General features: G+C 43.1%; 1 protein-coding gene across 6 annotated transcripts in view; it reads left to right on the top strand.

Annotated features, from left to right (window-relative positions):
- The window catches only part of IL4R (interleukin 4 receptor), a 45500-nt gene extending 19682 nt beyond the window's left edge, over window positions 1-25818 (top strand). The window contains exons 1-11 of one of the 6 annotated variants that reach the window (XM_034783650.1): window positions 1776-1901; window positions 1992-2123; window positions 10551-10664; window positions 15123-15264; window positions 16168-16337; window positions 17241-17398; window positions 18409-18568; window positions 19221-19320; window positions 20214-20292; window positions 21499-21584; window positions 21682-25818. In XM_034783650.1, the coding sequence (XP_034639541.1) occupies window positions 10592-10664; window positions 15123-15264; window positions 16168-16337; window positions 17241-17398; window positions 18409-18568; window positions 19221-19320; window positions 20214-20292; window positions 21499-21584; window positions 21682-23146 (2433 nt within the window). In that variant the 5' untranslated portion in view covers window positions 1776-1901; window positions 1992-2123; window positions 10551-10591 and the 3' untranslated portion in view covers window positions 23147-25818. Of the gene's footprint in view, window positions 1-296; window positions 1035-1773; window positions 2124-4622; window positions 4798-10550; window positions 10665-15122; window positions 15265-16167; window positions 16338-17240; window positions 17399-18408; window positions 18569-19220; window positions 19321-20213; window positions 20293-21498; window positions 21585-21681 lie in introns of those variants that run through there. The other 5 variants (XM_034783651.1, XM_034783649.1, XM_034783648.1 and 2 more) reach the window with 5 other exon arrangements.
- Window positions 25819-27896: the final 2078 nt, after the last annotated feature.

Genomic DNA, 27896 nt, shown 5'->3' with positions numbered 1-27896 from the left:
TCCCCCTCCCCTTCTAACAATTTACCCCATCCCGTGCTGCCCCTCCCCCCACCACCCGCAACAACCCCCCAATGCCACCCTCCCCCTCTAACAATCCCCCCACCACTATCCTGGTCTGCATTGCCCCTCCTCCTGACGACCTCCAACAACCTCTCCCCCTTCGCCACTCTCCACATCCCTCTCCCTCACCACTAACCTGCCCTGCACTGCCCCTCCCACCTCCAAGAATCCCCCCCCCCCCCCCAGCAGCACTGCCAGCCCCACCCAGCATCCTCCCTGCCCAGTGTTCTCCTGCCTCCCCCTCAGTTCCTGGCACTGCCCGTCCCCTTGAGCATTCCTACAGCTACCAGCCCCCTGGCGCAGTAGCCTCTCCGCTACAGCCCTTGGGTATCTCTCACACCTTCACCTCCATGCCCCACGCCCTCCTGCGGTTCCCTGCTGCCCATGGCCTGGCAGCTGGGCAGGGAGATGGACTGCATGATCTCACCAGGCTTTTCATTTCTAGGTGCTGTGGTCTGGCACTTGCCTCACTGCTGCAGGCCATTGCGGGTGCTGTGTGCTATTGTGGCTATGCTGCTGTGGGCGCCTCAGGCCATCATTATGCTGCTGTGGGCCATTCTGGGCATTACTGCAGGCCATCACAGTCATGGTTGCTATGAGCCATCCCAGCTATCAAGATCAGTTGGAGTATTTTTGCTTACAGTTCCTAGCTCTGAACATTGGGTGAAGGCCCTTGGCTGAAATTCATCCCTCACTATTGGTCCTAGGGAATTAGAGTCTGTTACCTTGAGAGTAAAAGTTACAAACCTTTTCTCTTGGGGTGTCAGTTGATTCTCCCAGCCCCTTTCAAGGAACACAGGATCAGATCATGCACTGAACCATGCTGCCCACTGTTTGGCACTTGAGTGACTATGGCCTCCATCTACACTGCAAAGTGCTCACATTAGCAGCTCGAGTTTTAGCAGCACTTCACCCTTAGTCCGTAACTCCTGACTGGCCAGCCTACTTGAGTTAAAAGCACCACCACGCTCAAGGTAAGGGGTCTGTGTGTAGATTGGACTTGAATTGGGGCAATATCCGGGTGTAACATAAGTTAACTTTGCATTGCAGAAAAGCCCATTGTTAGAGTGTAGTTTATGTCAATGGACTTTGGGGAGCTAATGCTGTATTGTAACTGTCTACAGCCAAACACATATTTTCTTCAGACTTTCTAATAAGTAATATCTCAGGGCAGAGAATATGCATCAGAAAGTTCAGCCCCAAAAGGCTTATCTGAGAACGTTATAGACCACTGAACACACCGGCTTACAATGGGAGGTGCTGTATCTGATTTATAGAGTCATAAAACCATAGGGTTAGCAGGGACCGCAAGGATCATCTAGTCTAACCCCCTGCCAAGATGCAGGATTTGTTTAATATAAGAATAAGTGAATTCTGCAAGAATAAACAGAAATTGCAAAACCTGGTGTGAAGAGTGCTGAGTAAAGCTAAATATCCAACTTGTACACTGAAAATCTCAAAAGTGTTGCATGAGGTTTTAGCTGTCTGACATCTACAGAGGTAAGGGTGTCACATGGCTTCTGCTCACCATTTTGAGTAGTTTCCAGGGCACTGATTGTAAATGAAATGCCACAGGTCTGTGAGCTGCTTTTTAAAATCACAAAACGTATCTAACTTGTCTAGGGCCATGCTCGTGAAGGGGAAGGAAAGAGGGAATGCTAGCATTGGTGAGAACTGAGCCCCACGTGGGGAGGAGAATAAAAGAAGGAAGCTGCCTGCTCTGTGGGTGTTTCCATTGAGTCACAAATTATTTCCTTCTGCCTGCTCTGTGGTGTCATTGCTGGGAACTCTGTTGAGTAGGACTGTACCATGTAAAAGAAGAAGACGTTTGTTTGCCAAAGGTAAATGAGTGGGCTGGGAATGCAAATTCCACTCTGCTTAGGAGAGTGCATGTAATAAGGAAATGTGCAATAATTTTTACCCATTGAAAGAAACAAGTTCGTACAGTGCCTGCTATGAAAATGAAGAACGGAGTAGAACAGTGCTTCCCACTCACTGGCTTGGGACAAAGTTACCTGATAACAAAATTCACTCTCCAGCCCTGAAAATGAAGATTGGTTCAGGCAAGTTATACCAAAGAGCTTCCACCCCCACCTCTCTCTGTCTTATATTTAGCTGAAGAAAATTTTTACCTTTATCTGATTACTTGCTAAGAAGAGTTGTGTTGTGAACTGTATGTTTTACTGGCTTGACTTGTATTTACATTTATCTTCGCTGAAAGTATAGAAAGCTATTCAATTTTTCTCCTACATATTGAATGCCCAACTTTCCTCTACTGGTAACTGGAGGAGTCATAATATTTGTCTTTCTTATCAGCACTTCGATCAATATGCTGTAGCTGGAATTGTTTGAAAAAGGTTTCATTAGAGTTACTCGCTTGTTAGAATTGGATACAAGTACCACAGGAAAGAATTAATAGAATTCCAGTTACTTTTACTGAACGTTCCCTTATCTTTCCTAGGGCTTATATAGCAATACTGATCACATCTGAGAACAGGAGATATATCAGAATATGAAAGGTGGTGTAAATGTAGAAGAGCAGTTTTAGATGACTGACTAAGGAAGCTTCATGTAGTCTAAATACTGAAAACTTCTCGCAGATGTTAATGAAATTCAGCTTTATCTCCAACTCCTGTCAAAATTAAACTATTTAAAAAGGAAGTTTTGAGGCTAGACAACATGTCAGTACAAACTTTGCTGTTGGCAGAAACCCATTTTTCTTTCTTATTGTTATTTAACCCAGAGAAGCCTGTTGAAATCTTTTCTATTCCATATCAAAACTGAAAATTCAAGAAGATATGTCACCATGAAAACCTCCTCACAGATACCTCCTGCAAGTTCCCCTATGTGAGACCACTCTACCCAGGGCCCTGAGTATTCAGCAATCATAGAATTTGCTGTAGAATTCACCCCTTGCTGAAGAATTGTTTCCAGAATCTCGGATTTCATTTTTTTAAAGAATTACATTTCTAGTCCTTATGACTGTGAAGGAAACATCAAAAGTGTGAATGGGTGGCTGTCTAAGTCTGCAAAGAGCCAGCAGCAATAGCTCTGAGAGGAGTGAATTGTCCTAGTTATTTCAGTCAGGGACCTTTGGACTCAGATTGTGCAGAAATGGTATGTAGCATTTGTCACGCTGTCTGCAGTGGTTCACGACGGTGAGTGTCAACCTCAGGGTAGATGGTCAAAAAGCAGGGCAGGGACCTGGTGGTATGGTCTATAATGAGATTTCATCAACCCAGTAACAAATATGAACTCCTGAAGCACTGTAACAGTCTTACCAGGGAGTCACAAAGTCCCCTTGGGCACTCCCGTCTATCTTGCTACCAAGGCAAGCTTAACTCTGTGATAAATGGTTGCTTTACTCCAAAAATAACAAAATATTCAGGTTGCTTCCATCCTGGAGACTGGTCATTTACCCCAGGTCAATCTGTGCCTCAGATCTCACACCAAAGACAGTGCTTGTAGCTAATCCCATAGTAAACAAACTAAGGATTTATTAACCAGGAAAAAGAAATTAAAGAGTTGTGACACTGCACCCCATATTTGTCATAGCAGTATTATTATGATATGATTATAGCATAATTATGGTGTATTTTATGTAAGATGGGTTGTGTAAAGTGTCACTGGAAAAGTTATGTTTTGCTGAATATGATTAACCTATTTATATGCATGTATCATTTTTGTATCTGAAGTTATAAATCTTGACTATGTATCTGTACTTCAATTGTAGTTACACATGGGTAATGTCCACTAGACAAGATGTTTTTAGTCTAGATAGCTGGTTGGGAAGGGCCTATTCTGGGCCAGTTCTGTCCAGTTCTGGGCGCCAGATTTCAGGAAGGATGTGGACAAATTGGAGAGAGTCCAGAGAAGAGTGACAAAAATTATTAAAAGTCTAGAAAACATGACTTATGCGGGAAGATTGAAAAAATTGAGTTTGTTTGGTCTGGAAAAGAGAAGACTGAGAGGGGACATAACAGTTTTCAAGTATGTAAAAGGCTGTTACAAAGAGGAGGAAGAAAAATTGTTGTTCTTAACCTCTGAGACTAGGACAAGAAGCTATGGGCTTAAATTGCAGCAAGGAGGTTTGACATTAGGAAAAACTTCCTAAATGTCAGGGTGGCTAAGCATTGGAATAAATTGCCTAGGGAGGTTGTGGAATCTCCATCATTGGAGATTTTTAAGAGCAGGTTAGACAAACACCTGTCAGGAATGGTCTAGATAATACTTAGTCCTGCCACGAGTGCAGGGGACTGGACTAGATGACCTCTCAAGGTCCCTTCCAGTTCTATGATTCTATTCAGGGCAATGAGCCATTAGGGAAAACAATAGGCCTTAGGAGAAGCTTATCTCCCACCTGGTGAGCCGTCCTGAGAACACTCCAGACAGCCTGTACGTAATGGCTGCTATGATTCTACAAGGACATGTGACCTGGGTCCATCTTGGGATGTCAGTATTTTTCCACAAACCGGTCTGGGAACTAAGTTTTGAAACAAAGGGTTCCCACCATATGCTAAAGCTATATAAGGCAGGGAGTGACCTGATCTGTTGTTCTTCACTCCCCACACAAGACTCCTGGAAATACCTGAGGAACAAAGACTGAAGTGGGGGAAGTGCTGGACCCAGTCTAAAGTGATTTCTAGCCTATGTATGAAGACCTGAGAAACCCCAGCTGTAAAGCTAATGCAGCTTGTGCCTTAAGAATCTACAAGTCTGCCTGTACCCTCAGTTAGGGTGAGACTCTGCTATTCATACCCAATCTATCTAGAATATTAAGCTTAGTTTGCATTTTTTGTTTATTTGATAGGTAATCTGCTTTGATCTGTTTGCTATCACTTATAATAACTTAAAATATATCTTTTGTAGTTAATAAATTTATTTTATGTTTTAATGTAAACCAGTGAATTTGGAGTGAAGTGTGTGAGAATCTTAGCTCAGAGAGGCTGTTGCATTTCCTCTCCACATTGGGGGGAGGCGGACTCTATGAGCTTACTCTGTACAGTTCCCTGTGCAGCGCAAGACAGTATAATTTTGGGTTTATGCTCCGGGGGGGTGCGTGCCTGGGGAGCTGAGAGTTACCTCAGCTTTAACTTGTCTAGTGTTGGTTCATGCAGTGGCTAGTCAGAGAGCCTACATGTAACTGCAGCTGGGTGTGTCCCGAATTGTGTGTATGCTGGTGGAAGTGCAAGACCGGGAGCGTGTCTGCAGTTCATCACAGTAGCATAGTGTGAGAGGGAGCCCAGGCTGATGGGTCAGAGGGCTCAGTGATACCCCAGTTCCAGGTGGCACCCTGGGGTTAAAGCAGGCAACAGATATACACATAGGAGTTACAGTTTGTGGTTCCAAAAGGTGACAGAGATGTAGTAATGTCAGCACTGAATGCTTTTTAGGGGGATATCTGCTTTTGTTTCCTAGCTCCGTCCCTGTGAGAGTCCAAACAGCAAAGAGATGGAAAAATTTAATGTCAGCTATCTTTATTTCTCTCTTCCAAAAATTAAAACTGATGGGACAAGCCCTTCTGCACGTAACCTGTGTAGGGGCAATTAGCAAAGTCTTTGTGTCATGATTAAAGCTAAGATTTTGTCATAGGTATTTTTAATAAAAGTCACAGGCAGGATACAGGCAATAAACAATAAATCATGGAAGATCGAGCCCTGCCACCCGGGGCTGATAGCTGGAGCCCTGCTGCCAGAGGCTGAAGACATAGAGGTCACGTAAAATCACAGAATCCGTGACCAACTCGTAGCCTTAATCATTTTGTTTCACAATGGCCCACTTTGTTCTAATAGTCCTCCTTGGTAGGTGAGGTAGGCATTCCTCTTGCCAGGGGTGCTGGGAGCCAATGAACCAAACTGTAAACCCTGTATATGATGGAAACCACTTCAAGCCGGGGGCAGCACCCCTAGTTCCAGCACCTATGCCGCCTGTCTGTGCTTACAAGTTCGGAGCAGACATTTTTACCGTTATAAAGCAAAACTTACATATTATAGCATGGGATACAGATATCACAAGTAAGATTGATGCATGCAGCAACTTACAAGCATTTTATAGAGTCTAAAAACTAAACACGTCCTTGCAAGTTAACACCTGTCTTGAACAATACTAACATGCAGCTGGGCTGGGCTGGTTTACAGCTCTGGATTTGTCAGTGCTTAGCTGATGCCTACAGCATTGGCAAGAGATGGTACCTGGTCTACCAATGTCACAGCATTTTTCCAAGATACCACAGAAATCAATATTTATGCTGCATAATGAGAATGTTCAACTTTGAGCCATAGTCATGTATGCGTGTGAGTGTGGGAAGAATAGAAATGAAAGATATGTCATGGAGATACAGAATTTTGGATTTTTTGCTGCAGATTTTGTCCAATTGTGCCCTAGATTATACTGGGCCCTATCTATAGGTATAATTTATGACATCTGCTGTTACTATATGTCCCTGACAGCTGTCACCCATTAGAACTCAATAGCTATAGGCCTGAAATGATTTTATAGTTCTTATAGTTGGTAAAAAGTAAAGACCAATAACATAATTGGTGAAAAGTAAAGACAACTGCTAGACACTTGCAGTTTCTTCCAGACCAAGGTTATCTGAGAAAATACCTTGTTCCCTGCAGACAAGGTTAGTGGGTGGGTCATAGATCCAGATGACATGTCATGACACCCTTTGCCTTTTCCTCTTCCCCTTCATGAACGCTCATCTTGGAATGCACAAATCTGATTATATCTTAAGAAAAACAACAACAACAAAAATTACCTGTTCAGGTTTTACTGGAGAGAAACTGTCTGCCCTTTTTTGATTAAAAGCTTTTTTTCCCCCTATTTATTTAGAGAGCTTTGTCTCAATGAGTCTTGTCATCTGCTGGGGACACACTTCATTTTATGTAATCAAGCACTAGGACACTGGCAGTTAGGACATGTAAAATGTCATGTGTTGTGAACAGCCAAAGTGGTGGCAGATGGACAAGGAGACTGGTACTGAAGAAGTCAGAAGGAATGATTCATTTACAAACAGCATACACAAATAATGTCTTGTTCTGAAGTAAAAGGCCTTCTTTACGCAGTGGCCAAACTTAAAATGAGGAGGGAACTATTGTTGTTTATATATCACCATGGATGTGCGCAACAGATATAAAATAAGACATGGCCATTGCCTTGTGACCCTACAATCTAAGGCCTTGATACTGCAACTAACCTTGTGCAAGTGGAGAAAACAATAACACAAAGGGGGATTAGTGGGATGACAAAACTAGGGGAAAAGAGTTTAAGGGAACATTTTATGTTTATTTTATATATTGCAAGTATGAGAGCTTTGGGTTGCAATAATTTGAGTTGTCATGTACATTAATAACCCTGGAAATAATAGAAATAATAAAATACAGAGAATTAATTCACCCTTTTCATTCTTCAAGTGGCCCCCAACACACACACTCATCCCTTCATTCTCCCAGTGTCACTAGTCTCATCTTCTTTCACTCTCACCTTTAGACCTTCTACACCACCTTGTTCCAGAAATGACATCCCTGGCTCTTCCTCTCATAACTCAAATTCTTTCCAAAACCTACCTCTTCCAGGAGGCCTGCAGACTCTAGCCTATGTCTGCACTGTGTAATCACTATCCCACATCAAGAAATAAGCAAAAAAATAAATAAAATAAAGCCCATTATGAATTGTGTTCCTTTTCTGGTTCTCCCATTTTGTGTTGGTACTTAACAAAACGTAATAGTAAATAGCAATAATAATACAGCAATGCAATAAAATCTATTTCCTGGCTTCTTTATTTTCAGATTTGGATACAACATGAGCTGGTTCTTATGTCCTTGTGTTCTTATGAGTCTTAAGCTCTTTATTCATCCAGTTCATTAATGATATAATGAGGTTTTACTCTACCATTCTGTACTGTTAAATTGATCTTAGGCTCTGACTATAGCAGACACGTCAGTTCTAAAGAGTGACACAAATTGTTCTTTAAAATTAAAAGGCCCAATTTTTAAACAAGTTAGGTACCCATTTACATGCACAATTACCACATATGTAAATTGGGCAATCTTGGGTAGAAATTACCATAATTAGTCGTGTGTGTGCAATTATCCAGTATGTGTAACAGTCATGCTAAGTGCACATGTAAATTAATACATTTACACATGTAATTTATTTAAAAATCAGGGCTGGACATTATTGATTATTTGCCTTATATTAAGTCAACTGAATGCCATCACATTTTTTTTTTTTAAGAGAGAAGAATGGTCTAAGCATAGAACCCAGGATCAGGAAATTCCATGTTCTACTCTTAGCTCTGACACTAATTTCATCTGTGGTCTTGGGCAAGTCCCTTAACCTCTTTATGCCTTATTTCCATCAACTATAAAATCGGAATAATAATACTTGTGTTCATCAGAGTGTTGTGAAGATAGGTTATGTAAAGCATTTTGTAGATATACACTGTAAGTGTTAATTTTATTTTATTATTTATTATTATGAAAAACTTTAGGGCATACATATGGAACAACTTTTGAGACTTTGACAGTCTTCCTAATTCCTGAGCTTCATTTAATAATCTACTGCTTTTATTAGAAAGAAAAAAGTACTTCTTGCTGTTTCGAGCAATACATTGCATCCATTTCACCAAAATATAAAAATCTTTTTTGTGGGGAGATCTTTTTTGCTTTGGGCTCTGTTGTTTTGTATATGCTTATGCGATGTGGAATTCTTTGCCAAATCTTTTAAGAGTTTCTTGGAACACTAGTCATGAGACACCATTACGCAGAAGTTGACTGGAAATCAACCATTTCCTCTCTTGAGAAATCCAGACAGAGGAGGAATAATTTGTATTTGGAAAATTTGTTCTTATTTTTCAGATGCAAAAAATTCTGTTCAAATCCAAAGGCAGCTGTGTCCTTTTGGGAATATTTCTTACTCTTTGGTCAGTCATTTTTTGTCTGTTCGCAAATGCTGATAAGTCAGTTCTCAAGTAGTGTGTATGAGATAAATAGAAATGCATTCCACTTTATAGTGGAATCAGCAGTGACTGCTTAGTTAAGTTTGCTTAACAGTTTCCATCTTAACTCCTTATTTTCAGTCACTCAAAACTTTGTGAAACCTTAACCTTTAAGGTTAAAATTTTCCAATGCTTTCACTGGGTTTTTTTCAGATGAGGAGAGTGGAAAACAAGACGCCATTTAAAAAATTTTGTGACCATTTTGAATAGCTCAACAGCTAAAATAGCTTGGGGTAAGGAGGAGAATAGCACAGTGGAACCTGCCTGATAGTGGAGTGAAGCTTCATTACAGGAGAAGTCCTTTGAAATGTATTTAGCAATTCAGGTCCTTTCACTCCATTTCACTAACTGGGTTTTTGTATGTGTGTAGATATTTACACACATACAAAACCCAAGACACTGTCTTCTGTGTTCCAATCATTTACAACCAATGTAGGAGCAACTCAGCGAGCAACTCTTCCCAACATTCGATAAAAGGCAATGTCTCGGACAGTAGACAGGGCCATATGCAGCAGAGGAAGGGACTAGCGTTTGCTTGTAACCAGCTGACATACTGTTGAACAAGACTTGTCTCTGTCTACATTGCCTGCAAAGTCATGGTCAACACTGTATTAGTTAACACCACTCTTCAAAGTTGTGTTAACTATACTTTTCTAGTGAAGACAAGACCTTAGCCATTTCTAATCCAAGACAGTATTTTCACTACATGGCCACTTAGTTTTTTTAATAGCTTTTTTAAGTGACATTGTCAACGGATTTTTGAAAGTCCAAATGTCATTTGGATCTATTTTATCCACTATGTGCTTGATACACCCAAAGAATTCTAGTATATTAAAGAGGAACAATTTTTCTTTTTAGAAGTTGTGTTAGTTTGCCCCTATTATAGCACATCATATAGCTTTATAACTCCATATTACTGTTTTAACAAATTTTCCTGGAACTGAAGTAAGGCTCAGTGGTCTGTAATTCCCAGGATCTTCCCAGCGCCTTATGTTAAAGGATGGTATGGTATTTGCTAGCCTCTAGTTTGCTGAGATAGTAGCCAATTTTAATGAGAAATTGCATGTTTTTGTTAGCAAGTCAGCTGCTTCAATCTTAAATTCCTTCAGGACTCTGGGTTGAACCATCTGGTCTTGGTGACTTGTTGCGCTTAAATGTTTCAGTTTGTTCCAGTACATCCTCTTTGGGGACATCAGTTTCTGGCAGTTCCTCATCTTTAGTACCTGAGAAGAGTAGGTCTGGTGTAGATCTCTCTCCAACAGTCTCTGGGGTGAAGACTTTTGCAAAGAACTCATTTAACTCTTTTGTAATATCCTTATCCGCCTTAATTGTTCCCTTTACTCCATGGCAAAGCTTCAGGGAATTCGGAATACACTGAATGTGCTAACATCTGGCACTGGGGGCAATATGAAGGGTGAAGGGTAGAAAGTACTGTGTCCTTTGACTAGTTTGTATACTAATCTAAGCTTTTAATGTTTTCTATTGGCAGAATCTCAGCACAGCTTCTCCTACAGAAACTGACAAGTGCTAATGATGGCTGACAGCCTGAAGGCTGCAGTGCTTGCCTTATGGACCCTTTTCTTTTCATGTGCAACATATCACAGTGAGTTTGCTAATGCTGTAACGTAATTCGTTTAAAAGTAATCTATCAACAACACGTTAAAGTGAATAGATCAATTAGCAAGCAACATTTTTACCATAATTCAGTAGCCATAATAATATGTCTGATTGCAAATATCAACAATATTTATATGTTAGAATATAGTCTCAGTTCTTGTATATTTTTCCACTAATATTTTCAACGTGCAAAGAAAAACACTCAGGAATTGATAAAGAGCTGAAACTGATGTTTGGAGAGACTGTCTTTCTGTTCCCCTGTTATTGCAACTGGCTTTCTAATCTAATCTATCTGCTTTGTTTATAGTACTCACATTACTATAGTCTGCATTCTCTGCAGCACTGTCCCCTGCTGGCCCAAGGCTATCCAGTGGTTATCTGCTCTGGAGGGACAGAGTATTAAACTCCCAGTGGGTCCTCTCATGACCCACTAATTCTGTCCTTTTTAAAGTAATCAAGTTTTTCTGGTAAGATTTAATCTTTATAAACCGCCGGTGCTGCTCATTGCTCTTTGGTTATCCTCTGGAGACCACTGAAGTGCAGTTTATCTAACAGGAGGAGCATTAGGCCCTAGATGTTTGGGGACTTTTTTCTTAATAGCTTTTCCAATATTTCCTTGGGGATAGAAGGTAGATTTATAGGATGATGATTGCCAGGATCCCTCCTTTAACCTCTTGAGAATCAGTCCTACATTTTACTTTGGTGCAGTATTTTGTTAGCATCCCAGTTGTCCATGGTTTAAAAAAAAAACCAAAGCTGTCTGTGGTACAAAAATTGCATTAGCTAATTTCCTGACTACCCACAGTACCAGTTCTACCTCCAGTGATATCAGTGGGAATTTTGCAATAGAATTAAATTGGAGAAGAATCAAGCCCCACAGGTGTATATCGGCTAAGTCATCTGATTTGAATATGCTTAGATTTTCCAAAATTTTCTTACCCGCTTTTTGTCAATGTTTGGTTTTACAGGTTTGTTCCTTCCTTATGAATTGCATGTTTCAAGCTTCTTTGTTGTATTTTTCTTGTTGAAGATAAAAAAAGAAGTTCAGTATCTCAGTTCCCTTTTTCAACTATACAAATTGAAAGTAAACTTTGTATTGTATGTGGTTTCAAAAGGAAATTCTCAAAGATCTGAGATTTAAAAAACTGTGCTGGAAAGGAAAAAGAGAGACGGTAAAAGAAATACAGAGTAGGTTAAAAGTTGTAGGGAAAAGATAAGGGAAGTAAAAGGCCAAATGAATGAATGCTGCTAGTCAAAGTAGTTTAGGAGACTAGAGAGAGCTTTTTACATCTCAAGGGAGAAAGTAAGTCCATTAAAAATTAGGAGGGAGTGAAATTAATGCTGATTCAAAAATGGCTGGTATACTGAACTCTTCTTTTAAAATCTGCCTTTAAGAGGAAAAATAAGTAAAAGTTTGAATAATAAAAAGTAAGAAAGGCCTTGTAAAAATCACAATGGATAAAGAGTAGTTAAAGAGTACTTTGAAATTGTAAACCTATACAGATTAGCAATATGCATTGTAGGGTACTGAAGGAAATTTATCCTTAATTGACTAAACCACTGATAATTGTTTTTGAAAAAAACATGGACGGTGGGGAGATACCAGAAGACGAGGGAAGCAAATGTGGTACTGATGTTCAGAAAAGGAAAGAAGAAAGAACCTGGCAATTATTTACCTATAAGATTAATGTTTATCCTCATTAAAATAAAACACAAGCAAAACAGTCTAGATATTTAGATGATGATGGAACCATGAGCAGCTGGAAGTGTTGCGGTTTATAAAGAGTAAATCATACCAAACATACTAAATTATTTATTTTATAGAGGTAAAAAAATTGGTTCCTGAAGCTTCAATTCATACACATGCTAGTAGTACTAGTCAAGTAAGTGAGTCCCAGTGATGAAGCACTGGAATGGGTGACCTAGGGAGGTGGTGGAATCTCCATCCTTAGAGATTTTTAAAGCCTGGCTTGACAAAGCCCTGGCTGGGATGATTTAGTTGGGGTTGGTCCTGTTTTGAGCAGAGGATTGGACTAGATGACCTCCTGAGGTCTCTTCCAACCCTAATCTTCTATGATTCTATGATGATTTCTAAAGTAAATGGAATTACTCAAGTGAATAAGGACTGCTAGGTGATTAAGACTAGAAGGGCTGGGCATTTAGAAGAGAAAGTGAAAGTAACAGATATAATATATATGGATTTTAATGAGGATGACAGACCATAAACAAATGACAGTGATAAGCAGCAAAGTATTTAGTTGGCTCAAGTTTCTAGTGAAGTACCACAGGGATCAGTGTTAGATCCAGTCTTATTTAACAACTTAATTAATGCTCTTGAAGAAGGAGTGAACTGAATGTTCATGAAATTTTCAGATTACACTTTATAAGGAGTAGGTGGAAATACCCATCACACCTGAGAAATAATACAAAGGAACCTAGGGAGATTAGAAACATGGGCAAGAAGTAAGTGAAACTCATCTTGGAGAAAACGCAAGCTGACATATTGGCAAAATAATCCAAGCCCAGACGCTGAATGGGAGAGAGGAACCTGGGAAGCAGGAGTGGCTGAAAGAACCCTAAGGGGTAGGACTTCCCCACAAATTAATTTTCAGTTTGCAGTGTGATATGATAGCAAGAAAAGGACCAATAGAGTCTTGGGCTGCATATGCAGAATCATCATGTCCTGGAGCAGAGGAGGAATCCTTTCTCTATCCAACCCTTGTGTAACTTCAGCTGGAATACTGCCAGCAGGCTCTGTCCTGGGAACCTCATTACTGGAAAGAAAGATGTTGACAAGTTTGGCAGAGTTCTGACAGCAGCAACAAAAAATAACCAGGGATGTGGAGGAGACTGACGTGAAAAGAAGGACTGGAAGAGTTAGATCTGCATAACTCGTATAAGAAAGGACTGGGGGGATGTGACAAACATCTACAAATACCCAAAGGGTCAAGCACCATAGAGGGAGAGGAATTATCTAGGACAGGAAAAGTGGGTGGTATTTACTGACACTGTTGTTTTTTTTTTTGTTAAAGTTCACATGTTTCAGAACTTCAAGGCATGTTGTTAGCCTTTATAACTACATGAGTTTATTATCACACATGCCCTCCCACCCCCTTTCCTTCTGCTGTTCAGTACAGTCACATATGGTATCATGTTTCAAAGTAGATTGTCAGTTCTTTGGAGTAGGGAGCAGGTCTTGCTGGGTATCTCTACACTGCAATTAAAAATCTGTGGCTGACCCATTCCAGCTAACTCAGGTTCCCATGACTCAGGCTAAAGAACTGTTTAATCCTTTGTGGTGTTGATGTTCAGGCCCAGGCTAGAACCTGGGCTTTGGGACCCCGTGAGTGGGGAGGGTCCAAGAGCCCAGGTTCCTGCCCAAGGTTGAACATCTGCACCACAATTAAACAGTCGCTTGGCCTGAGCCCAAATCAACTGACACAGTCCAGTTACGAGTGTTTAATTGCAGTGTAGACATACCCACTGTGTTTGTGCAACACCCAGCACAACATGGTCCTGATCTTGACTGGGGCCTATAGGCCCTATTACAATACACATTAATAATAATAATTAATAAATAAATAATGGGCATAACTAGGAATAAGGTAATGAAATATCAGGAGAAAACTTCTTTTAAACGGGGAACTTGATTAGGCTATGGAGAAGCCTGTTGCAGGGAATGAGGGAAGCCTGCTTGCTTGGGATGTTTGCAGCTAGATTCGACAAAACACTAGAAAAAGCCCTATGGGCAGGAACCTTATTCTGATTCCTAGGAGAGTGCACTGTGACCTAATTAATCTTTTCTGTCACTAATATCTATGATTCTGTTATTCTCTGATTAATCTTTAATAACCTTTACACAGAACTTGTGATAAACTAATTTCCCAATGATAACGTTTCGTGGCTGGAGAGTAGGTGAGCTGGGAGCTGTTTTGGGGTCTTTGACCCAAATTCCAATTGTACAGCCTTTTCGTTTTGTCCAATAGAATTTCGAGGTGTGCTCTGTAGTGGGCCAAATTTAGTTTCTCTTCCCATTTAATCTGAACAAGTCAAACAATTGAGCTTTCACGCTCCTTTTAAGAGATTTTAATAGTTCACCTTAATTGAATTGGCTGTTAGCACTGACCCACCACTTGGTAAGGCGACTCCCATCTTTTCATATGCTGTGTATTTATACCTCTTCTACTGTATTTTCCACTCCATGCATCTGATGAAGTGGGTTCTAGCCCACGAAAGCTTATGCCCAAATAAATTGTTAGTTCTAAGGTGCCACAAGTACTCCTCGTTGTTTTTGCTGACACAGACTAACACGGCTACCACTCTGAAACCTTTAATAGTTCTGTTTCAAAAGAATAATTTTATACTTCTAAGCACCAGACCCTGTTCTGGCTGATTTTGTTTCCTATTGCTGTCACTGCTCAGTGTTGTGTTGGTTTTTCCTTAGTTATGGCAACAGGGAGCATACAGATGTTTGACTGTTTCACTGACTATGCCAGGGAGCTGACTTGTCACTGGGGAGTGGCTGCACAAACAAAATGCTCCAAGGAATTCCAACTCTATTACAGGAAGGAATATTTCTCGACAGTGTAAGTGTTTAATGCCACTTTCTGGGTTCATTGTTAAAATGTTAAATATGCTGCAATTATTAACAGCCTTGCCCCGCCTCTCTATGACCATTGCGAGGGGTTTGAAGCACAGCAGAATCAATGTAGTCCTGCTGCATGGGGAAGGGCACAATGCTCGGGGTCCTCACCCCCTTTGTTTGGTAGAGCACAACTCTACAGGCCTCCTTGCACTCCCGGTGCAGAGGGGATCGTTAGGTGTGAACTGGGGAAGTGTCAGGGCCAATGGATCTGCAGCTACCTTCACTGGACATGAAACTCCATGTGGGGAGTATACAGCAGTAGCTGCGTGACCTAGAAGGGGTATTCCCTGTCTTCAGCCTGGGGGAAAGGATTGCCCTCCCCTCCCCCACCCTCTCCCCTGGAGCCCAGTGGCTCTCCTGCGTATAGCACAAGAACATAGGGCCAAGTCCTTATTCCTGGCCCTATTGTGCAGAGGCCTGCTGGCACACCTACAACAGAAGCCAGTTCCAGCCTGCTCTCCCCAGCTGATCATAGTTTTTCCCCAGAGACATGCAAGTGGCATCACTTTGAAGAGGTTAGCTGACCCCTCTTCCTTTCCCAGACGTAAAGGCTTTCCATCACCAATATGCTCTCTCGGATGCAGCCATGTGAGGAACGGGTCCTCACTGTGTCAATTTCTCCTTTACAGATTGGGCCATAGCTTTCCCCATTGAGTTTTTCACTGGGGAACACACAGATAGCTGAGACTTTTGTACCAAATGCTTTCTGGGAACTAAGTTTGTGCATCGTAGATTCAGCTTACACACTGGGAGCCTTCTCTGATGACACTGAATGGAAGCTTAGTTTAAATGAACTGAGTGCTTAATCCTATGTAAACATTACATCAATTTTGATATTTTTCAGATATAACGCATGCATCCCTGAGAATGAAAAAGGCAGCAGCATGAATTCCATTTCCAACTGCATTTGCATAATTCTGCCCGACTATTTCTCGACAGGCCTCGCATATCATTTAGCACTACAGGCCAATGGGACAGTGCTATGGAATGGCACTGTAATACTGGCACAGATTGGTGAGATATAGCTTGTTACAGATTTATCATTGATATATCCCATTCCACATCCCCAGCCAACTACTTCACCAGCATCACACAGTCAGCACCTTCTTATCCTCTAAGAGCAACGCACCTGCAGTGTGTTCTTCGTGTGGCAACAGAATTCAGGGATAAGGAGTGAGATGTCATTGCCTATTTCTGAGAGAGGACAAAGGTCTGTAGCCAGGATTCTTGGCCCCCAAAACATCTCATGGCAGTTGACTCACCAACTTGAGTGTCTGAATGGGCTGAACAGGGTTTCTAGAACTAATTCTTGGTAGATTGCAACAGCCTTTGGTAAAATAGTCACTCTCTCTCTCATGTCACAGGGTACAGTCAGCATAGATATACCTATTACACACACATGTGCCCACATACTTTCCTGGTATTAAAATAGTTTGTATGGATAAATCTGTCTCACCTCAGATATTAGGAGAAATATTTCAAGAAACCTGTGTAGTGATTAACCTGCAGCAGTGATCTGGGCCCTTCTTTAATGTCCTTGTTGGTCACTAGCAGGATGAGTATGAATCTGCACCTTGGGACCCCATCCCCAGAGGACAGGCATCAGAGAGAGGTTGGCCAAGAAGATGCCACAAGCAAATCCCCATCCCCAGAACACAAGCTAGGAAGCAACTCTATGCATTTTCTCCATGTTGGGAGCAGGCCACTGATAACATGTATTTGAGACCTACAAATAATTCCACTGACTCAAAAATCCCATTTCAATAAGGAATATTCTGTTTTTGGCTTTTACATCCCTGTGCCGGAGCACAGGGAAACAAGGCTGAATGCACTGCCCACATCTGTAACTACAGCATTGTCTGTGACTGAATAGCCCTCTTCTGTCCATTCCTCTGAGTCAGTGTTTCTCCCTTACAGTTAAACCAAGGCCCCCAAAAAATCTTACCATTGAGAAGAGTGAAAATGATAACTTGTACGTCTTGAGGTGGATCGAGAGCTACAGCACAGAGGACATGCTCTATGGAGAGGCAGTAAACTATGAAGTCAAATACTGGAACAAGCAGAATCCAGAAGAGGTAGGGAACTGCGTTTTTCTTCCCTTTCTAGAGCTGGTATCCATAGTATGAAAAGTCCTTCAGAAAATCCTGAGGAGCTTTCAATCAGGTGGTTAATAATGGTGATGAGACTGCTGGGTGCCATTTCCCCCATCATTCATGCATAAGGGACAGCAAGCACTATGGCCACAGGAAACATTGCTTCAGGGACATCACCAGGAGTGGAATGGTGGTAATCTTCTGACCTTCGCCCACAGAATAAGCTCTCCCCATGCGAGTCATCAAATTGAGACTCCTCTCACAGTAGATTGTGCTGAGATTCAGAATATGATTGTTCTTGCTCTCAGAGCTCCACTGGGCTTAGGTCCCCTTGGTGGGGCTTGAACCTCCCTATAGGCTCTGCTGGGCTCCTCAGGCGTGGCTTCCCCTCCTGTATGACAAAGCACACTATAGAACTGTTTGTGCGCTGTAACAGTTAACACACAAGACATTAGTGCACGGCAGACTAGTGATGTGGAAATTCACACTCTGGTTTGCCATGCGCTAATGTCCCATGCAGACCAGCCCGTACTCTCTGTTTTAAATGAAAGGTGAGATTCTGTAGCGCAGTATCGCAGCTTTGGAGAGGTGTCATACTGCCCCAGTGTGAGCCCTGGATGCCACTGAATTCATATTTCGTTAAACTCAAGTCTTTAATAACAAACTTAATATATTGAAGTTCAACTGTCATAGGCTGATTCTCCGATAAGTTAGCCAGGTTCTGTGTTTATTTAGATTATTCCTGATATTTTTTTAAATTGTGTGCTAAAAATGGATTTAATCCACCTTAAATTATACAGCAAAGGAGTTTATTTCTCTTCAAATGTACCTTAAGCCTTTGGTTTGTTAGCAGGTATCAATTAGATGGTTACAGCAGTGAAATCAGTAAATCACACATTTATATGAACTGAATGTCACACCTAACACTGTCCAGGAAACTAAACACAGATTCCATACAGAAATCTAAGTGTTACACTTCCCTTTTTATTCAGAAGTTTGTAAAACAGCTTTCCTACCAAACGACACACTTTGAAATTCTTGCAACGCAGTTGAAGCGAGGGTATGACTACCTTATAAGCGTACGGCGTAATTATACAGGCAGCTATTCCACCAACTGGAGTGACTGGAGCAAAGCAGTTGAATTTCACAGTGGTAAGTATCAGTAACAGATGCAACTCAGTGGAAGAATCTTACAGGATTCTAAAGCATATGGTGTACGTCCCACTATTTCTTCTGCCTTTCTGTATCAATTAGAGAGATGTAGCCAGTGAGTCCCAGGGCTGCTAATACAATCATCATCATCATCCTCAGACTTTTACTTATTGTAGACCAATGCCCAAAGACTCCAAAGAAAACAAAAAGCATATTACCAAAAGCACAACCACCATACAGTAATCAACTCCATTGCTCCCACCATTCTTTAGGTCCATCAGTGGCTACTAGCCAGGATGGGCAGGGATGCAAAACCATGCTCTGAAGTGTCCCTAGCCTCTGTGGAATGGGCGACAGGGGATGATCACTTGATGATTACCTGTTCTGTTCATTCCCTCTGGGGCACCTGTCATGGGCCACTGTCAGAAGATAGGTTACTGGCTAGATGGACCATTGGTCTGACCCAGTATGGGCATTGTTATGTTCTTATGTTCTAGAATGCCTCACATACCATAACTGTAGGTCCCCATGCACATTTTGATACATATATGGGCTTTACTTTAAACCCTCTAAGTGGCATTATTTCAAGGTGTACAGAAGATCACTGACATGACTAAGCTTATTGACTGTGCTTTTATTTCTGAATATATAGATTATGGAGTAACTTTAGAAGATAGTCTGCAGAAGATTGTTCTCATATCCTGCATGTTGATCCCAGCTCTGATTTTAATCTGTTACTTCTGCTTTGCCATGTATGTATCATACTGCACAAGGGTTTACAGTTTGCCAAATATTCGGTTTCATTTAGCGTAATGGCACGTACAGTAGTATAGTAACCTAATACTTTGTAATCATGAAGGACCTTTTATCTGAAGATCTACAAGCAACCTCTTTACAAACATTAATTAATTAACCTTCATATCATTTCTCTGAACCAGGCACATTAAGAGATTAGGTTACAGCACTTTTCTCCACTAAATCATCTGTATAATAGTACCAGGACTACACAGGTGCCTACTGAGGTTTAATTAATGAGTGTTTGTAAAGTGCCATGAGACCCACTGTTCAAAGGCTAATACACATTTTTTAAGGGCTGCATCTGAGGTCCTTACTCAGTCCTTGCTCAGGCTAAATTCTCATTGATTTCAATGGGCCTGAGTAAAATCCTCAGAATTTGGCCCATATATTTTGAAGACGGCAAATGCAGCTAATATAATGTTAAAACGTTAATAGAGCCAATCTCCTCATCCTTATAAAGTATTCCCCTTGTCAGAGCAGTGTCTGTCATCTTTGGGCCCCCAGCTCTGCAAGTATCTCAATAGTGCTGGTTATATCTTATTGCAGTATTTTATTTTTGAGGAGTAATTTGCTGAACTTGGGTCACATTAATAGATTTTCCTGTTTTCTCACAATCTCAAATAATATTCTGATCACGTGATGGTGCTCAGGCCAGTTAATCATTAACATACGCACAAATGTTGACACTAGCGTTGCTGAAAAGCATCGTCACTCCTGGACATACACAGAATAAGCGCTTCCAGTTGCTGGAGCATACAGACTGGTTGAGGAGAGAGAGCAGGGGTGGTGAAACTGGGGAATTGAGGCCAAAGACAGCTAAGAGTAAGCAACCATTCTTGCGTTGCAGAGTTAAGAGAGAATGGTGGGATCAAATCCCAAATCCAGCCAAGAGCCATCTGGTTGTAAAGAATGTCAAGGCAGCTCAGGTATGTGATTTAAAGATTTTACGAAAAAACATATTTCCCATTTGTTTAAAAAACGAAAGCGGTAATATGTTCTGATGCTGACTGTGATGCAGACAATATCAAGTTTAATTCAGTGGGGCAGTTACCCCACGCCTGACAAGGGTGGGCTGATTGGGTGTGGCTGCAGCTGTGGCTGCTTCCCCAATTAGGTCACAGCTAGCCCTATAAAAGGGCTGTGAGCCAGGGGCTGAGTCAGTCTCTCTCTCCAGTCTTGGAGGGAGAAGGGCCGGGCTGCCTGCAGTGGCGGATTAATAATTTTGCCGCCCATAGGCCGGGAAATAATTGCCGCCCTGGCCCCGCCCCGACTCCGCCCTTTTCCCGCCCTCATTCCAACCCCTCCCCAAAGTCCCCGTCCCAACTCCACCCCCTCCCTTCCCCTATTGGATCCCTTTCCCAAATCCCCATCCCCCGGCCCCACCTCTTCCCCCAGCGTGTGGCGTTCTCCCTCCTCCCCCCTCCCTCCCTGCCCCACGAAACAGCTGTTTCACGGCGCAAGCGCTGGGAGGGGAGAGAAACAGGACGCCGTGGCGCGCTTGCAGAGGAGGTGGAAGTGAGCTGGAGCAGGGGGGTGGGGCGCGGAGGGGAGCTTCCGCCCCTGAAAATTTGCCGCCCTAGGCCTAGGCCTTGTTGGCCTAGGCAATAATACGGCGCTGGCTGCCTGGGAGCTCAGGGTACAGGGAACGGAGCAGGGCTGGGGAAAGGCAGGAGGAACTGGGGAGCTCCAGCCTGATAAATCCCCAGGCTGCAGGACTTGCTAAAAGGCCAAAACAGGTACAGGGGTTGCAGAGGCAGCAGCTCAGGGTTAGGCAGAGGCAGCTGGTCCGACCCCCTTGCCAATGATGAGTGGCCATTACAGACTGTCATCTGCCCCAGTGAGCGGGGGCTCGATGACGACTGGCAGTAGCCACTGAGGCAAGGTGGGTGTAGAGGGTTGGGGGTTCCCCTGGGAGGGGAGACCCAGAGTGGGGGTACTGCAGGGGCAGAACCCTGAGGTAAAGGGCACCGGGGTCTGGGCAGGACATGGGGCCCGAGGCAGGTGAGCCACTGGCCTGCAGAGGGCGCTCCAGGCTGGAATCGAGCTAATTCCCAGGATAACCAGCAGGAGGCGCCGCCCCAGTGAGTCTCACTTCGCTACAATATCCTAAATCTGTTTTATGCCTCTGTTAGATTTCAGTCTGGAGAAAAATGCTGTCCACTGATGAAATTAAGGCACCTTTCCGTGATGTGAAACAGACTCACATGGGACACCAACTGTAAGTAAAATAAAGAACATTTCTCTGGTTTACAGCATAAAATATTTTGCTATCAAGTTAACATTAATTGTGCCTTCCTTTTGATCCCCAAAAACAGAAGCTGTAAGAACTGTCTTGCAAAATATGCTCAAGGCCAAACCTTGAAGGGGAAAGATAACGTCAAAAGTGGTGAGAAACCCGACAGTTGCCTGAATAAATGTGGAGAGTGGTTCCCAGAAGAGTATGAGGCTGTGCTAATTCCAGAGATCACTTTGGTTGAAGATTCTCTTGAAGTCTGTGAGTATTCAACAAACACTGAAACTGAGAGCCATGAGGACAACCTGGGTCAGATCGTCTTGTGCCCACCTTGTGAGAGCAGTGCTAATAGCTTTATCGAACACACCCAACACAATGATGCACTTGCAGAGATGTTTATTAAGCTACTAGAATGTGGAACCAGTATTCATGACACTGAAGTTCCAGACTTCATCATAGAAGAGCATAAAATCTTTGAGAACTGTGAATCAGAAAATTCATCACAGCAAACACCAAAAGAAAATGTAGTCCAGGATCAACAGTCATGTGATACTTCACACGCTTGCTCCTTTTCCACTACAGCCTCTCAGGATGACTACAACTGTACAGCTAGCACAAAGTCAGTGCGATCAGAAGAATCTTTTGAATCTGGTTATCAAAGTTCTAACACAGACCCTGCTTCTCCCAAGGCAAAGAATCCTCCAGACATGTTGCATCAAAGCCACTTTCTTTGCAGTTCTGAAACTCAGAATGACTTGTTGGTCTTGATTAAAAAATCACCAAATGCTCCTTCCTCTGAGATAATCAAAGACGGAATAAATAGTCCAGCATATCAGAGCTTCGACAGCCTAATGTCTCAGTCCACTGAGTCTTGTAGCACAGCATATAAGAGCTTCGACAGCCTCATGTCTCAGTCCACGGAGTCTTGTAGCACAGCATATAAGAGCTTTGACAGCCTCGTGTCTCAGTCTACAGCATTTTGTAGCCCAGCATATCAGAGCTTCAGCAGCCTCCTGTCTCAGACCACGGTTAGCAATAGCCTGAGACAGTGTTTGGAAAACCCAAGCTCTTCACTGTCCTTAGTAGAGTTTCCAGAGAATCAAATACTTCCCTGCAGAGAAGAACAAGCCCATCGACCCCACGGAGATCAAAGTTGTTACACTGACCACAAGGGTGACTGCACCGAGACTGCTTTTCAAACCACCTGTTCAGAGGACATAGACTTTACGTGGTTTTCCTCCCATGCTCATGACAAAGTTTCATTTTTCCTGCCAGAGAAAGAAATACACAAGCAAATAACATGTCAAAATGTTCCAGAAAAAGCAGCTGCAATTTCCAGCCCCTCTGTTTCTATTCCATCTAGTTACCAGCCTTTTGATATTGCTCTTAAACACAATAATACACACTGTGACAATAACAGTGAGGCTATTTCTGAGTCGCCTTATAAACCCTTTATCAACCTTTTAAACAACAACCTCAAAGAAACACTTCCAGCTATCATTGTCTGTGAATCTGACCTGGAGATAGACTTGTCAAACTTTCTATAGCATTGACTCAGATGTTACCACAGGCTTTGCCTTTGGTCTGAGTTCAGGAGAGGACTCACACAAAACAGCAGTGACAGCCCTTGGATTATCAGCTTTAATGAACCTTGTAGTGATGCTAAAGATGAAGATACCGTGGGCGAGAAAAAGTTGCTGTGGTCTTTAGATTCTAGCTCTCAGGGAAAGACTGGGAGGACCATACAGGAGACAAAAAATTGTACTTCTGACTACTTCTGACTGTACAGATGAAAGGATACAAGAGAGTAGCAATAACATGCCATGTTCTCTTCTGATATGTTATGCACGTGACCATTTGGGGACGTCTGTAAATGCGGAAGAAAGGGAAGCACAGTTACAGAATATTGTGAGCATGGGAAGTGGCCGTGCAGTTAATTTATCAGATGAGTCACTGAACCACAACACTATTGTATCTAAACCATCCTTAGAAAGAAATCAAACTTCAGAGCCCCCGAACTCAGCCGAGTTGCCACTGGGTGGTCCCTTTGTGGATAGCTCCTGTTTAGGAACCTGGCCTTTTGATTATTGCTCCGTTCCAGGTGAGGGATCAAAAATGTCACTTTTTCATAAAAACAGGCCAAATGGACCTAATGAGTGAGAGCACCAGGATGAACCAGAAAACAGTGAAACGTACCTTCATGGACAGGGGCTTGTGTAACTGCTATATGAACATGACCTAGATTAATTTCACGGGGTTGCAATCAAGATAGCCTTTGGGAATAAACTGTGTGGAAAATGGAAATGTTGCTTGTTTTCCCACACTCCCTCCAGAAGAGCAGGCTGTCACTATGCAGACACTGGGTGGGCTCTGGAACAGATCAGAATAGATTTGCTGAGATGTCATGGTCACACTTGCTCCAGCTGGCGGTTGGTAAATGGCTTGGACTCTTGGGGCTGTTGGTGCTCAAGGATCCCAGCAGTGGCTCTCCCAATGAAAAGATGGTGACAAGCTACAGACTCAGCTAGAGTCTGTGATGGGGCCTGATTCCACCCCCACAACTAGTAGCAGCTGCATAGGGCATGAACTCGTGTTCATTTTGGCTTCCCCAGTATTGGTCTGGCCCCAATACCCTTGCATGGGAAACATGTTCACCCTGCAGCTCGGATTCAGAGGTGCTATATAAGCTGGTTCACATCCCAAGGACCTGGAAGAAGGTGCAAGTTAAAGCAGGAGGTCGCTGATTTCAAGGACACCTTTGCACAGCCTCTCATTAGCTACTTTCAGGAGAGTGCAGGGACTGTAACTGTGGCTGGCCCTGGCGTGGGTGATGTGAGAAGGAAAGGTGTAGCTTCCTCATGGCCAGAGGTTGCTTTGCATCACCCTGCCTAATTTCCCTTTATGGACTCCTCAAAAACTCCAGATCAGAGCCCAAAAGTAATTAAAACACTCCCCTGTTTGGGTCCAATCTATTGAGTCCTTCCAGGCCCTAAACCCAGTTCAGCATCTCTCTCCCCTTTGCGTAGGGCGTCCCACTCCCAAACCCTCCTTCCTGGAGCTGGGTTACTGTACAATGTCTCTCTGCAGGCCTTCAAGCTCCCCTGGTGTGTCATGGTCTTCCCTGCTTTAGTAAGCTACTCCCAGCCCTTCTTACCTGGGGCAACTCCTCTGGTCTCAGGGTCTTCCCTGCGGGAACCTTTCTCACTCTCTGCATTCTGTTTCCTGCAGACACACACCCTTCTTGGCAGCTTCCTGCTGCTCTCATGATCCCTGCTCAGGTATGCCTACTTAGTTACTAAGGTTGGTTGGTCCCAAACCTCTACCCCTTAAATGGGCAAGCCACCCTTTTACAGAGACGCCTGAGTCTGCCCCCCTCACGGCTGCATGCAAAGGCCAGCACTGTCTAGCCCTCCGTAACTCTATTCATGAGGGTCAGTTTCTGATCTGTTATCTTAGTGTGACTGCAATAACTCTGTGGAAGTCAGTGGTGTTACTCCACACTAGTATCAATGTAACTTAGATCAGACATTTTTAAACTGTGTATGCCCCAAACGCCTGACTAGTGTAGGATCAAACTCCCTAAACTGCGTGTGCATTCCAGCAGGTTTCTGTATGTGTCCAGGGTATAGATTGGAAATGACTCCCACAGCTGAATTCAGCTGGGATCACATGTGCCCCAGCCCCTTGTGATAATACGTCCAAAGGTTTTCCCTCGGACTCTGAACTACTTGAGCGCAGAAGTATATTCTGTGGCATTGTAAATGCCACAGTAAGGTGGTGAGTCTAGATAGTTAAATGGCCACTGCAAATTGTTTACATTTCAAGCCAGCTTATATTATTCAGAAACGCCTGTTCCCATTTCTAGCCATAAACAGAGGCGCCTAGGCCAGTTCAGAGAATGTATCTGTGGCCACTGTTCAGCTACTGCGTTGTCATCTTCTATAAGGGAAGCTTTTCACTGCAGCAGCTCTACCTACAAAACTCAGATGGGCAGGCAGATAAGGGGTTTTGTGCCCCAAGTAGACTTTTGCGGCCATACAAAGGAAGTGCATAACCTCAGGAGGGCACTGCTGCAAGGTGCACATGTTCAAGGTGGGTGTTTGCATTTGTTTGGACCCTGGTACTTACACCACTATAATGAGGATGTTGATAAATTAAAACATATCGTTGTTCATTATTAACATGGTGATTAACACATTAAAGACTTTTACCAGAATTATCAGGTTGAGAGTAATTTTTTCATTCAAAAATAGCTTTAATTGTATGTGAAATATTCTATATATTCATTAAAGGGATGAGTACAGTTCAGCTATCACCAAAGTACATGATACAAAGGGATCTCACTAAACTGGGTGACTGGGCAACAAAATGGCAGATGAAATTCAATGTTGATAAGTGCAAAGTAATGCACATTGGAAAACATGATCCCAACTATACATATAGGGTCTAAATTAGCTGTTACCACTCAAGAAAGATCTTGGAGTCATCGTGCATAATTCTCTGAAAAAATCCGCTCAATATGCAGCAGCAGTCAAAAAAGCGAACAAAGTTAGGAACCACTAGCAGAGGGATAGACAAGAAGACAGAAAATATCAGGGGAGGGGGTGGAAGCCAGAAAGAGGCAGGGTAGGGGTGGAGCAGGGGCTGGAAGAGGCGGGGCAGGGGCTTGGGGGAAGGGGTGGAGTGGGGGTGGGGCCTGGGGTGGCGGGGGGGATGTCCTGGGACCCACATCCCCCTAGGGATGGCCCTGGCTCCGGGTGTCCCTGCCAGAAGCTGGAACTGGATGACAGGGTGGATCAGTCAATAATTGCGCTGTTCCGTTCACTCCCTCTGAAGCATCTGGCCCCAGCCACTGTCGGAAGCCAGGATGCTGGGCTAGACGGACCATTGGTCTGACCCAGTATGGTCGTTCTCCTGATACTGAAAAGCACGTATTGTATTTCAGTTCATCTAGTTTGTTTGTTTTTTCAGGCAGAACATAACATAAGCTAATATTCATGTGATGCAACAGCCCAGTTCCCACTCTGGGCTTCAGGGATCTGTTGGGCTGTATCAGAAGTAGTCAAGAGGCAGACTGTGGGCCAAATCTGGACTGCCAGATGCTTTTGAACAGACCCCAAAATCTTTTTATTTACTTATTATTTATTATATTTTATTATTTTCTCTGGAGTCTAGACCTTGACTATACCTTGATCAAGAAATTTGGTCCTTGACAAAAATAGACTCCCCCGGGCTATCTTGTTAGAAAGGCTGTGTTTGGGGGCTCCCTGGTCCTTCCCAGTGTCTCTGCTGGATTTAGAGCTGGCACTCTTCTGCTCCTTGTGAAAGAAATTAGAGTGGTTTTGCAACTCAAGTATCCTGAGCAGTTTGTTTGCGTGAACATATAACAAAGGCCAGGCTGACAGAGTAAAGATGTTGTTTTTCAGGCTGTATTGTATAAAGTGAACTGGGACATCTTAATATTTAAAACCTGTAAATGTGCATCTTTTATTTGTTAATTTCTGTACTTTGCCTACTGTACAGCAATGTGTCCTTCTGCAGATCCGTCTAGAGTAGATGATAATGCTCAGCATTGGTATAGCACTTTACAGACAGTAACTGACTGATGCTCATAGTCACGCCTCTCCTTGTGAGGTCAGGCAATACTCTTAGCTGCATTTTACACAGGGGCAATTGAAGCACAGAGGGATAACATTACTTGCCCATTGCCCCAGAGCGAGCGAATGGCTGAGCCACATTTTGCTGCTGCTGGTACACTGCACTGGGACGTGATTCTGGTTTGACACCTGTCTCTTTACGTGAGGTCTGGCATTTCCCAGGGACTTTCTTTGCCTCATGTAGCTCATGTTCCCAAGCTTCGTGTCACTCCCCCGGGCTGGATGGTGATGGCAAAGAACTGTGAGTAAATACTATTACGGGTACAACACAAAGACAGGAACACTGCTAGGCAGAATATCAAGGCCAACCTCACCCTCAGGAACAGGAACTCCTGGGGTTTTCTGATTGCTGCAGGCCAGGGCCTGTACTGCCAGTGGGGCTGATATCTCTACTTGCTGCACTTCCTTACTCAGTCACAAGTAGAGGCCAGGGTGGCCCTAACACCACGTCATTAGCAGAGTGACCTGGGAGATAAGCACCTCCCTAACAGAGCCGGGGGGGGGACTGTGCTGTTCACAGGTCTGTACTTTCTCCATCGCGCTCTGGGATCTCTGCACGGAGCATGCAGTGCTGTGGACTGGGCGGGGTGGGAAGCTAGCCTACAGTTTTCCTAAATTCTGTTTGAACAGCAGCCAGCCT

The sequence above is a fragment of the Trachemys scripta genome, chromosome 10 (genome assembly GCF_013100865.1).
Source record: "Trachemys scripta elegans isolate TJP31775 chromosome 10, CAS_Tse_1.0, whole genome shotgun sequence".
Lineage (NCBI taxonomy): Eukaryota > Metazoa > Chordata > Testudines > Emydidae > Trachemys > Trachemys scripta.
The sequence above is the reverse complement of the archived record's forward strand: the minus strand, read 5'-3'. Positions and strand labels throughout refer to the sequence as shown.